Genomic DNA, 13,696 nt, shown 5'->3' with positions numbered 1-13,696 from the left:
GGTGCAATGCGACTAAATGGCGTCTTGGTTATGATGCGACAACTTAGATGCGATGCGTGCATGCCCGACGGCCGTGCAGCGATTCGGTGATCTTCTGAGCCGCGACAGGCCCTGCGACGCGCTTCTCCGGTGATGCGATGGCGACCTCTACGGCGGTGGCCCGCTTCTCCGGTGATGCGACGTGCTTTGGCGATGCGATGGTGACAGCGGCAGCATGCATACTCGGCGATGCGACGGCAACTCCTGAGGCGGCACACACTTCCCCCGGTGTACGCTGTTATTTGTACACTGGGTTGTGGCTTAACGTATTCCCTCATACTGCTTTGTTAATTAGTCTCCACCCGAGATGTCGATACGCTGGGGATTAGCATTCCCCGGTCACGCATGCGCATTGGGGCCAGTTTGTACGCATGTGCTGTCCCCACTTGGGACAGAGGAACACCCCGGAACTAGAGCACGCCCATGGCACCTATGCGCCTTTTTAAAAATCTTCCGTCGCGCGGCCACTGCTGCATATTTGGCTTGGTGGCGGCATACGATAGGTGCATGGGCGTTGGGCACTTGTGACATTTGTGAGTAAGACAATGGACGATGAGGATGTGCGACTGAGTTTCATCTTTGAGCATAATGCTCGTACCTTTGGATGTATGTTTATCTTCGTTATACATTCTTTTGTAATGTCTGTTTTTGTTAGCCCGTCATGGTGCGGGCGTCTTCCGCCCACAGTCTTTGGAGCGAGTGCAGTTTATTTGGGAGGTAAGGACATTCTCCAGTAATGTGTAGGTTTCTCTTATGAAGGTTTAGGACTCTTCTGGGGATTTGGTGGGGCTAAGGGTACCCTATTTTCATTATGGGGTGGGCTAGTATTTATCCTCCCCATAGTTTGGGCCCCTTGATAATTTTGGCCCACCATATGACGGCCCTGAGCCTTCCGTACATGTCCTGTGTCTAATTAGGGGATACTTGACCCCTCTCTGGTCTCGTGCTGTTTTCTTTTCGTGGCATTGATACGTGGTGCACACAGCAGTGGCACACTATGTTGCATTAAGCAATGCTAATGCACATTCGATGTACTTTCTTTCTTTTCCTTTCTATTCTAGGTTGTGATCAGGAGCAGTACAATGACCCGCCCTGACATGTATTATGGGTATTTATCTTTTAATATTTCTTCACGTGCACTTCACCACACTCTTCAATCCTGGTCCTGAAGAAGCGCCAACGACCGTTCATGGCAACAGAGGCGTGAAACTTGTTGACCATGTCTATGATACCGAGGCACAAATGTGCCCCTTGGGATTGTACTCGATTTATGATTTTTTATTCTGACAAGGGTGTTGCTATACACTACAATGTTTTCTGGCCACCCTTGGTCAGTTTTAAATCACGATGCAAGCACTTTGCTACCCTCATTTTGGACCCACACCCCACATACCCACATGCACCATCCGGCATGTCTCAAAAGATCTCCGCCAAAGTGACCCTTCGGGGGACCCGTTGGGGATTGCAGCGCCGGCCCAACGAGGAGCAACTGCTCGATGATGAAGCATGACACCTCTTGGGGTGTGTGAGGGCAACAAGAGGCAAGACACGTTCTTCCCCTCATTTGGTGGGTCCGTTTAACCTACAATCTTTCCCCCTTTTTTTATCTTTAAGCACAAGGGTGTCTGTTTGCACCCTATTGTTGGAACAGTGTCCTTTCATTTTTTGTTGTTCCCCCTTTTTATATCCACAAATCCTTTGTCTCTGAAGGCAGAGAGTGTCTGTACCTAGTCCAAACCAGTTCTGGGAGCATTCTGCCAGTGCACAACTTCTTCCTTTGTCAGCATGGGACAGGGTCATCGGACGCACCCCAGGAGATGGAGCCAGCATTGTGGAAGGCAGGCACAGCCCTATTCAGGCCCAGGTGCTACTCCTCCCACCACACCTCATGCAGATAGGTCCATTCAGCCTTGTGCTGACTCACCCTGTCTCCTGGAGCCCCCCAGCCCCTGTCACTCTCAAACCAGACATGGAATACACAACCTAGCAGAGGCAGGCTTGGATGGTTAGGCAAGAAAAAAAACTACTTTCTAAAAGGGGTATTCTCCAACACAGAATGTTAAAACCAACTTCACTAAAATATGTATTTTATCATTCTGAGTTCAGGCATACTAAATTAGCTTTTCTGCCATGTTCCCTGGGTCAGTTATGATTATAAGGTGTTATAATCAAACTACCCATTCTGGCTTATGGGGACAGGTAGCCTAGCAATAGTGAAAAATGAAAATGGCTGTAATTCACTATCAGGACATGCCACACACACACACCTGGGCATGTCCTACCTTTTACATACAATGCACCCTGCCCTTGGGCCTACCTTAGGGGTGGCTAACATGCAGAAAAGGGAAGGTTTAGGGACTGGCAAGTGGATGCACTTACCAAGTCAACAGGGCAGCAATTGCACTGAACAGCAGTGGCACAGTGCCCAAAGCATCTAGACCAGTAAAACATGTACCAAAAACACAGGAGGCAATAGCAAAAAATGGAAGGGAGACCCACGCCAATGGTGCCAGGTCTAACAGCCGGTATGACCCCAGTGGTGTTGTGGCCTTCCTCAGGACCTATATGTCAAATGCTACTGCTACCTCCAGTCACAGCTCTTTAATCGTCCGGGGTTTCAACGGATAGAGTGGTGCCTCCCGTCCTGAGCTGTTACCAGGTGAGGTGAGGCCTCTTACTCGTAATCATCGGGTTACCACCAGTATATAGTTATTCACCAAAAGTGAGACTACTGGTGTTGTAGGTTGTATCTGTTCTATATTACACCTAAAAGTATTATCTTTATTAATTTTTAATTGTGTCACTTTTTGTAACGCAGTAGCATTTGACATCTAGGTCCTGAGGAAGGCCACGACACCACAGGGGTCATACTGGCCGAAACATGTAGACCTTTTTATTGGACATACGCAGTTAATATTTTTATACTGCACATGCACTGTTTTTAATCTTGACAGTAGGAGTTTGTTTTAGCATCACACACATCACTTGGTTAAGTTTCTTTGCACTGCGCCAATCACCTAACTATTCTAGTGTTTCACATCTGGATGATTTTAGTACATCCTTTGTAAGAGTAGCAATCAAAAACATCCCTGAGCTCCTCCCTCACAGTGAGGGGGGTTGTAGCCCTTGGCCGAGCTAGATGTCTCCGCTAAGAGGAGAAATCACACATGATTAAGCATGCCACCTCGGTCGGTGATGGGATTTTGTCCTATCTAAAGGACTCCTTCATCAGTGATTAGGTGTCTTTGTTGTGTGTCGCCCTTTTTGGTGCTATTTTCGCCTATTACACCCGTGGATATTTTGTGTTTAGTAACTTTCTTTTTTCCCTTTCCCAAAATCGGTTACCAAGGACTCCTACATAGAAAATAGCATTGACATTTTACCATCAAAAAGGAGACCCCGAGACAGTTCGTCCTTTGTCAGGTGGTTTAGGTATTACTGTGTTCTTATTAACAAGTAACAAGTATTGGAAAGATAATAGTCATGGCTTTATTGTGTTAACACTTAGCGTTAGCACATTAGATTGATACACATGAGAGGGAGCCAGCATGAGCGGATAGAGAGGGCAATAGTTGTAAAGTAGTCACTCTTACATTTCACTACAATCCCTAAAGAGATGGTGGGAGGATGCATCTAAACAGCCAATAGCATTAGGTGAAATATGATTAGTTCATGGGGCTGAGGCAAGATGTGATTGAGAGATTCTCTAGTCGATGGCTGAGAAGGCTAGTCAAAGAAAGCCAATGGTTGAAAGCAATGGACCAAAAAAGCCAACTCTATGTAAGCGGGTGTCTACTAGCTCTCGCTGCCTGCAAGGAAATGACAACACCTGTGATATAAAATTCACATAAAAATGTACACAAACTTGTCTAATAAGGCTAGAGCAAGACTGCCTGTGGGGGTATTAGGTCTGACAAGTGATCTGTATACTTTGTTGGATTTTATTTTCAATTGTAGTTCTGTTCTATATTAAACAAGCATTGGCATAGCCAATAGGTCTCGCCTTTGGGACCTTATAAGTGTGTAGCCATGCAACAGTTGCATAACTAAATACTTATAAGGTCCCAAAAGCGAGACCTATTGGCTATGCCAAGCGGCCATGCGTCCGCGAAAGTGAAAGTGATTGCGATCACGATCAAACATCAAAGTGAAAGTAATCGCGGTAAAGCGCGGCGCGCGCGCACACATGCACTGTAGCTCTAGGCTGGCCTGGTAGCAATTTTTGGAGCCCTCTCAATAAGTCTCGCCAGACCAGCACATGCGCTGGGGCAGGCGAGACCTAAAAACGACTAAATTCACACTGTTTTAAAGTTTGTTGGAAATGAACGGGAGGTATATCTACTGGACACGTGGCGGCATTTTTGTAATGTGAGAACACATCATAGCCTACTATGCACATGGTGTGTTCAAACACACTGACGTGATGCACACTTTTTCATGTGTATGAATAACAAAAGAATGACTGTGAACGAGAGACAGTAACTTCTGCGGTCTCTTGTTCTACATAAATTTGGTACACTTATGTGAAAAATTATTTACATTTTCACTCAGGGCTCGTGATCTTACATTGATTTTTTTCTTATCTCGTTTAATCTCTTAGTTGACTTGTAAACTGAGACATGCAGCTGTGCTATAGGCGCTCTGACCTCTCATCTCCTCCCAGCCAGGGTCCTTAAGTACAAAAAAACTTGCACAGGATACTGAAGTGATTTTCATTAAGTGAGCAATTACAGAAAGCTCACAGGCCATCTCTTATTACTCGAACTGAGGGCTAGATGTACGAAGCCTTTTTGTGGCCACAAACGGCCTAATTTGCAGAATCGGGCCATTTGTGAATGCAAGAACGCATTTTCAAATGTACAATGTCCTAATTGCAATTCGGTAACCTGTTAACGAATTGTAGTTTGATTTTGCGAATCGGTATTTGGAAGGAGCGTGTTTAGGGCATCCCTTCCAATTCGCATTGGTATGTATGAATGTTTTGCGACCCAAAGCGGTCGCAAAACTTTTGCAATTTACTGCCAACTCAAAGTTGGTAGTAATCCATTCGCAAATTGGAAGGGGTCCCCAAGGGATGCCTTTCCCTTTGAGAATGGAGAAAAAAATGTTTGAGTAGGCAGCGGTCCAAGGTACCAATGCCTACTCTTAAAAAATAAAACTTAAACGTTTCATTTTTGTATTTTTCAACACATCCCGTTTTCCTTTAAGGAAAATAGTCTGTTTTTTTTTTTTTTAAACTTGCTTTATTTAAAAGCAGTCACAGACATGGTGGTCTGCTGAGCCCAGCAGGCCACCATCGCTGTGATGGCAGCGAATCATAGTGGGTCACAAATTTTGACCTACCTCATTAATATTCATGAGGTAGGTCTATTTGCGACCCACTATGAATCTCTATGTAAGAAATGGGGGCTAAATAGCCCCTGTGTACATTAGTGGTAGCAATTACTGAATAGCGATTTTCAAAACCTCGCTATATGGTAATCACTATTAGTATTGTTCATACATCTAGCCCATAAAGATGAGAAACCTTTCCATTATATTCAAGAACGTCCTTTTTTTTTTTTGTTCAGTACATTTTTATTGATTTTCTTTTTAGGTCTATTCTAGGGACCGCTTTAATTGTCTTGCAGCCTCATGTAATAAAACTGTCATAAATTATAAAAAATGCATGCTTCTATATGTATATAAATAAAGGGTCTTTGAGACAGCCCTCTTTTAAATACACCTGTCTTCTCTTAAATAACATTTATGTTCCATTAAAATGACATGTGATGGTTAATTTTCATTTTGAATTTAAACTGTTTAATCCGATTGCATGGCCATCACATTTAGGGTGCACTTCATTTTATTTTCTTGGCATACGCAGTAAATTAAAAATTAAAAATGTTATCGTCGTACCAAGTTGCCAAGGCATGTCCTATTAGAGGAAGAAAGGTGATTAATAACAGTTAAATTAATAATATTCAACTTTATGAAAATGTCTTTATTTTCTTTTAGATGATTGCAGATATTATGTTTCGGAAACAGGAATATGAAAATGCCATACAGCTTTATCAACAAATATTGCAAAAGGCACCAGGTACCTTTCAGTTTCTGTTTGTAATCCCACTTTTCCTAAAGTTGGACATTTGTAATAAACTGGGTAACTCGTCAGAGCTTTTGAAATAAAGTCATCATAATAATACACAGAGAGGGGCAATGGGTCAGCCCCTTTAACCATTGCTTGCTGGAAGTGTCAGCACATTTTACAGACTGCAGCACTCTGTTGGAACAGTCAGCCAGGACATAAGGTGTTTTGCTTGTTTACGAGCCTGCAAGCAAGCCAGAGGTGTCAGTCACAAGAGACACTTTGAAACAACTACCTAAATAAGTGACTGCACCCCAGTGCTTCTGCCTACACTCTGAACCCAGTACACCTGTCTGTCCGTAGACCTTGCTCAAATCAAATGTAAACCAATGAAAAGTCAAAATATTAGCTGGTTTTTACTCTTGGACTTTAATGAAATAGAATATTATAACATACGCAAAAGCGATTCTGTTTTATGCATAATGACACTGTGGCATTTGTGACAAGTTAAGTAATTTTACAAGCATTGCAAGGGAGGTTTTACAAAATGATGCTTAGTACCAAAACTACATATGAAAGGGGATACTATCTGACTTCCTACAAGATATACATAGCTTACTGTGCCAGCTTGCTTGAGTATGCACCGGATAACGTTGCAGAATAAATCAGGAAACGTAGACAGATTGTGGAGGCAATATATGTTAACTCAATTTAGAGTTAAACCAGAGTTCTGCACAATAAAATATTGTTAATTGTTTCCTTTGACAAAATCTCCAATATAGAATTTCACACTAATATGACGTTTCATGGAATCAGATGTTGTCCTTTGCTGTAACATTATCTATAACGTTCTCGATGGAGCATACAATATTTCAAACATCCTGCCCTATCGCTCTGATTGGGACTTTTAATTGTTCAACCCAGGACTTCTATGCATTTTAAAAATTTGGTTTGAATGATATCAATGGGTCTGAGAATCCTTTTTAAACATTCTACCCCTTCATTTTCTTCTAGAAATGTTTTTTATTCACAATATTCGGTTCCTGTTTTAAATTGGTGGTGTAATAATTTGCAGCATTCTGCTCCAATCCACTCAATGGGTTTGTATTAATTTCTAACATTCTGCACCATTGTTTTCATTGGACTGGTGACAACTTGTAACATTCTTTCCTCCCAATGGATCTTGTACTTATTTGCAACCTTATGCCCCCATGTTCTCACAGTGGCCTGCAAACATTTGCAGCACTCTGCTCCCGTAAGTTTCAACGGAGCTTGTAATAAATGTGCAAAATGTCTTTATTTCTTATAATGGGTCATGTATAGTTTTGCATCATTCTCTCCCCATTGTTCTCGCTGGACCTTGTAAGCATTTTGCAACATCTCGTTCTTGTTGTCTCGAATGGTGCGCCTGCCTTGCTACACAGCACTTCCAATGGTGTCTCTACAAAAAGGGGCGCCTAGTGCCCATGGTTGTCAATTGTGACCCTTAGCCCAGATCTTAATGTTTTCTGCAAGTTTTCTTCTGGCGTATAGCGTTACAGTAACAGTCAAAAAACGGAGGGCGGTAGAGGTTAAGGTTAAGTTCACCCTCCTTACTGAATGCAGTTCCACAACATCTGGAATACCGGAATTAGAAACCTAACCATAGGAAGAACAGGGATTCCACTGAACAGGTGTGAAAAACGGTCTTTCCAGAAAGAAAAAAGATAATTTTTCTTTCTGGAAAGGGGGTTTTTCACACCTGTTCAGTGGAATCCCTGTTCTTCCTATGGTTAGGTTTTTAATTACGGTATTCCGGATGTTGTGGAACTGTGTAGAGTTACAGGTCATCTCACAATAATCAGTGGCTGCTTCATGTGTCCAAGCATTATTCATTGTGCTTCAAGTGCCCGGTGTTTCCATGTAACTGCCCTTGTGACCATTGCATCCAGTGCCTAGAATTCAAATGTGATGACAGGTCCTGCATCATAGCTCCTTGTGTGTGCTATTGGTGTCCATAGCTTCCAGTTTGAAGCCAGTGTTCCCACTGCTGTTTAGTGCCAAGTGCTCGTATTGTGCTGCCAGTGCAAATCGGTTCCTATAATGCGCTGCTATTGGGCAGAGCTCCTAATATTTTCAGTTAAAGTTCAGTGCGCTTGTTTCATTTTGTTGTTTTAGGTCTTGCAGGGGGAACTTTATTCGACGTCTGTGACTCTCTCGTCGTCGAAATCGTCTACAGTGTTTACCACATCGACTGCAAGTACAACAGGTTCTATACCGTCGATGCTACCTTTATTGACGACGACTACACCGTCGACGAGAGTTAAGACCTCATCGTCGACGAGCCTGTCAGAACAGCTGTCGTTGATGAAGCCATTGACGATGACACCGCCTTCGACGTTGAGACAGCCGACAACGAAACCGTAGACGACGACACCATTGTCAACGACGACGAAACCGTAGATGACACCATCGTCGCCGAAGACATTACTACCATCGACGACAGTCGTCGACTGGAGATGTTCCAACTATGGCAATCCCACCGGCTGTGACAGTACCGTCGACTGTCACCCGTTTGCGATAGACCACGGCCCCGTCGGCGACGAGAAATTCTCGTCGTCGAATAAAAAAAATCCAGTTTATTATGCAGGTCCGTCAACCCCGTTCCAGCAATTTGCACAACCTCAATTCAGGACACCAAAAATGTCTCTGCTACATCCCAGCCATCTTTTGGATGTTGAGGATTCGGAAGAGGACGAAGGCCAGTTTCGAGCCGCACGTAGTCCTTCTGAACTGAAAGTTAAATATCAGGAAGAGGACAATGAATATGACGATGAAGAACAGTATTACCAGCATTATCCGGCCCCTCCTGTTCAGTACCAACAATATTTTTCGCAGCCTAGACAGCAGCCTGCGCAATTTCCTTCGGCGTTAATTCTAGACCTTCAGAATATGTTGGCAGACTATAAGAGGTTTCCTCCTCAAGAGGATGTTGTCATACCTCCCCCACCTCCGCAGGTAGCTCCACAAGCAGCGCTGCCTCCACCTCCAGTCACTCCTGGGATGGCACCATGTCCCATGACTCCTCTTCCTCCCAGAGAAGACACTACTACGTCGGAGGAGGAGCAGGAAGAAGGAGAGATAGCAAACTCTCCTCCACCAGCGGATGAGTGGGATGACTATATAGCGCCAACGCCAACCCCACTGCCTCATCATCCTTTGGACTCACCTCCTGAGGATATCGGAGGATTCCATAATATTATGGACAGAGAAGTTAACAGCTTTCATCTGCCAACAATTGTGCATCAACTGGACTGTTTCCTTTATGATTTTAAGGATTAGGCAAGAAAGACTGTCAGGTCAATACCCATCATTGGCCATATCTGGCAAGAATGGATCAAGGTCTTGAAGGCACCAGCTTCCGTGGTTCCTGTGCTGTCAAGGTTCGATAAAAAATATAGAGCACCGGAGGGCACTCCTGCGTGTCTTGCAAGTCACCCTAAACCGGACTCGATGATCTCTCAGGCGGCTCAGAGACGATCAAAAGATCCATCTACGCCTATCATTTCTCCACAAAACAAGGAAGGTCGACGCCTGGATTCAATTGGGAAAAGATTCTCTTCAATGGCGGCAGTCTCAGGGCGGCTAACGCTTTGGCCATTTTAGCCCGTTATGATAGACAAATGTGGTCTGACATCGGTTCAATGAAGGAGGTCATCCCAGAAGATAGCAAGGAGGAGTTTCTTAAAATACTCACGGAAGGAGAGAGAGCAGCGTCTGAAATAATTGACATTGCCACAACTGGTTTCAGACAGTTAGCTGGCGCTGCCGTTTTAAGACATCAAGGGTGGTTAAAGGCAACAAATTTCCACCCGAAGTCCAGACCAAGATATTGGATATGGCCTTTGATGGTGACAGCCTTTTCCGCAGCCATATTGATGAGGCACTTACCGCCATTAAGAAGGATACTGACCCTGCTAAGGCACTTGGAACCCTGCAGTATCCCAAGGTGCCTTTTCGAGGAGCCCGAGGTAGGGGCTTCTCCAATTATAGGGGGACTTACAAAGGTTCCCAGTCCTATCAGACCTTTCAGCCGCAATACCATCAGGGATATCAGCAGCAATCCTACTGTCAAGCGAATACAGCTGGTTTCTCCAGGCAAGGCTCCAAACGAAAGCCAGGATCCCAAGGCCGTGACACCGACTGCAAGCCGTGATTGCAACAGGGTACCAGCTGCTTTTTTTTCCCCCCCGAATGGTGCGTCAATCTCCGAGCATATCGACCAGTGGCGAGACATAACTTCAGACAAGTGGGTCCTGGATCTCATCTCTTATGGCCACACATTAGCATTCGTCCAAAAACCGCCCAATACCCCTCCCAAGGGATCACACCCCCCCTCACCTTCAATTAATCAAAAACAGAAGCACGTGAAGTGCTTCAGAAAAGGGCAATAGAAAAGATCCCTTTTTCCCCAAAGGAGGAAAGGCTTTTACTCCCGCTTTTCATTCGCAAAAAGTCGGGAGAGTGGAGGCCTATCCTAGACCTCAGAAAATTGAACACATTTTTAGAGTCAAACATTCAGGATGGTTACTCTTTGACATCCTACGACGCCTCAACAAGGGCGATCTCATGACTTAATTGGATCTCGAGGATGCATATTTCCATGTCCCTATTCATCCGAAACACAGGAAGTTCCTGAGGTTCACAGTGGCTGGTACCCACTAACAATTCCAAGTCCTTCCATTTGGCCTCAAATCGGCCCCACGGACGTTCACAAAATTCCTAGCTCCAGTGGCAGCAGCCTTGAGAAGCAAAGGTCATCAGGTATTCCCTTACCTCGACGACTAGCTGCTAAAGGCGCCATCTTCCCGCCTAGTGGAGAATGCCTCACTCATTTTCACGAACTGGGTCTCTCAGTCACTTTTCAGAAATTTTCAATTTTCCCAAACCGGATAACATTTCTGGGAGCCAAGCTGGACACCATCCAAAACAAAGCTTTCGTTTCCGAGGAAAGGCAACAAAGGTTACGAGCATTAACACTCAAGCTGTACAGAAAAAAAGTGAGTTTCTGATAGTGTTCAAATCTTTACTGGGAATGCTCTCTGCTGCAATAGATCTTGTGCCGCTAACTCTATTGCACATGAGACCTCTTCAAGAGGAATTGCAGCGTCAATGGATTTAAACCTCAGGTTCCTTCGACGTAATCAATGTCACTTCTCGGATGAAGGAGGCCCTAAGGTGGTGGACTCAGACTTCACATCTGTCCCAAGGCCAATCTTTTCTTTCAATCATCCCGGATTACGTAGTAACAGATGCTTCTACAGAAGGTTGGGGAGGACACTTACAGGACCTGCAAGTGCAAGGGAAGTGGTCCTTGGCTCAGCGGCAGATGCACATAAACAGACAAACAGAACGCCATTTTCCTATCTCTTCGGGCTTTCCTTCCTTGAATACAAGGGTCGTCGGTGTTGATCCGGACAGACAACGCCACAAGCATGTTTTATATCAACAAGCAAGGAGGTACAAAATCTTTAACTCTGTCACAGGACGGGAACAGTTGTGGAACTGGCTGACGCTCCACCACATTTCCCTGACAGCAGAACATGTCCCGGGTCTCCGGAATTCCTTGGCGATACCTTGAGCAGAACAAGCGACAGCTGTAACGATGGGAGCTGGGACAAGCACAGCTGGATGAGGTATTTGCAATCTGGGGGAAGCCAGCGCTGGACCTATTTGCGACCCAGCTCAACTCCAAATGCTGGTTCTTTGCAAGCAGATTCTCTCTCCCAAACTCATGGGGGAATGCTCTTTTGATGCGCTGGTCAGGGATCTATGCATACGCTTTTCCTCCCATTCCTCTGATACCCAGGGCCCTCACGAAGATGAAATGGGAGCGTTGCCGCATTCTGCTGATAGCCCCCAGGTGGCCCAGACCGCACTGGTACACGGAACTCCTCCTGTCGGAATCGCAGCCCATCCGTCTGTTGCCGACTCCAACGCTGTTGACAAAGGACAAGGGCCAAGTGCGTCACCCGGAGCCAGCTTCTCTGCAACTGCATGCGTGGCTCTTGAATTCTTTGAATTTAGAGATTTGAGCATTGCACAAGACTGCAAAGACATTAATGGAAAATCTAGAGCTGAAAGCACCAATAAGACTTACAGGCTTAAGTGGAAACACTTCTGTGTATGGTGCATTTTAGATCAATTTCTCTCTTCTCCAGAAGAGATCCTGCCTTTTTTGCTTTCTCTAGCAAAATCTGGTCTTGCACACTCATCAGTCCAAGTTCACCTGGCTGCTATATCAAGATACAGACGATCGCCTCATACTCCACCTTTATGGTCATCAAGAGTCATAAAGCAATTTATGAAAGGACTATTTAGAGTTTTTCCACCCATCAAAGCTCCACCTCCGGAACGGCAGTTTAATGTGGTTTTGTCTCAGTAGCTAAAACCACCATTCGAGCCCATTCACAAGGCAGAATTGAAGTACTTGACCTGGAAAGTCGCACTTCTTCTAGCACTTACTTCGACAAGAAGGGTTAGCAGGGCGGGACGGAGAACTGAGAGCAGCCCTGGGAAATTTGCCAGACCAGCCCCCATCCGGCACGTTGTGAGCGCAGCTCACGAGCCCAACCACTACAAGGGGGATTTAGAGGGATTCTCTCCCCAAATTTTTTGGGGAAAAAGACAGACCAAAATGGTGCATTTTACAGCACATTTTTCATTACATATTTGTGTCAACTTACAAAGCACAGTAAATAGTAGATGACCTTAAAGAGCACCAGGTTACCCACCCAGTCATATGTACCCATACACATTCTCCTGTCATCCCTCTGGACAACCCCTTGCCCTTCACTCTCATGCTTCATATATCTTTCTCTTCTAGAAGTCTTTCCTCACTTTCTCTCTCCCGCCTTCTTTACTTATCCCTTCTTCCCACCTTCATCTCTTCATCTCTTTCATCTTTTCTTCCCTTCCTGCCATTATTGCTGGTGTCTCCACTACCCCTTTGCCTTAACATGTCTGCGGCGGTGAGGAGATGATTGCCAGCACCCCACCGCCCCCAATATGCCCCTGGGTCCGACTCTGATTCACTTTCAAATCCGTAAACCGTTTGATAGCAAGTGGCTCCGATCAGAGTCGGACCCGGGGGCAGATTGTGGCGGTGGGGTGCTGACAATCATCTCCTCACGGTCGTGTCCACTGCACTGCGCAGAAGTAGAACCGGGCCCGGGCCTGTATTAATTTACCTCGGCTGAGGGCCTGAGGCTCTTTCTACTTTAATCGTGGCCCGGACGCGGCGCCTGCTCATTGCAGTTGCCCTGCTCGCCTCGCACCGTCGCGTCACGCGTAGCTGCAATAAATCTGACATTTTAATCATGATGATTGTCACTGTCATAATGACCATCATCACGATTAAAATTTTTGATTTATTGCAGCCACTGCCAGCCACAGCCCGCGACGGTGCGCAAGCCACCTCGCTCCACCGCTCTCACAAACTGGAGCCAGGCCTGACTGGAGCAAATACTCCACTGCGCAGAACCGGGCCTATGTGGCTCCAAGGTATCACCTATGGGTATACTTTGATAACCACAGTGACCCTGTCCTGCA

General features: G+C 45.3%; 1 protein-coding gene across 2 annotated transcripts in view; it reads left to right on the top strand.

Moving 5' to 3' along the window:
• LOC146789708 (tetratricopeptide repeat protein 21B-like) overlaps positions 1-13,696 on the top strand; it is a 576,531-nt gene that overhangs the window by 364,495 nt on the left and 198,340 nt on the right. For both annotated transcript variants that reach the window (XM_085632041.1, XM_085632042.1), the window contains exon 22: positions 6,037-6,118. In XM_085632041.1, the coding sequence (XP_085488167.1) occupies positions 6,037-6,118 (82 nt within the window). The remainder of the gene's footprint in view (positions 1-6,036; positions 6,119-13,696) is intronic.

This window comes from Triturus cristatus, chromosome 10 (genome assembly GCF_964204655.1).
Source record: "Triturus cristatus chromosome 10, aTriCri1.1, whole genome shotgun sequence".
Classification (NCBI taxonomy): domain Eukaryota; kingdom Metazoa; phylum Chordata; class Amphibia; order Caudata; family Salamandridae; genus Triturus; species Triturus cristatus.
Note: the sequence above shows the minus strand (reverse complement) of the source record. Positions and strands in the feature narration are given on the sequence as shown.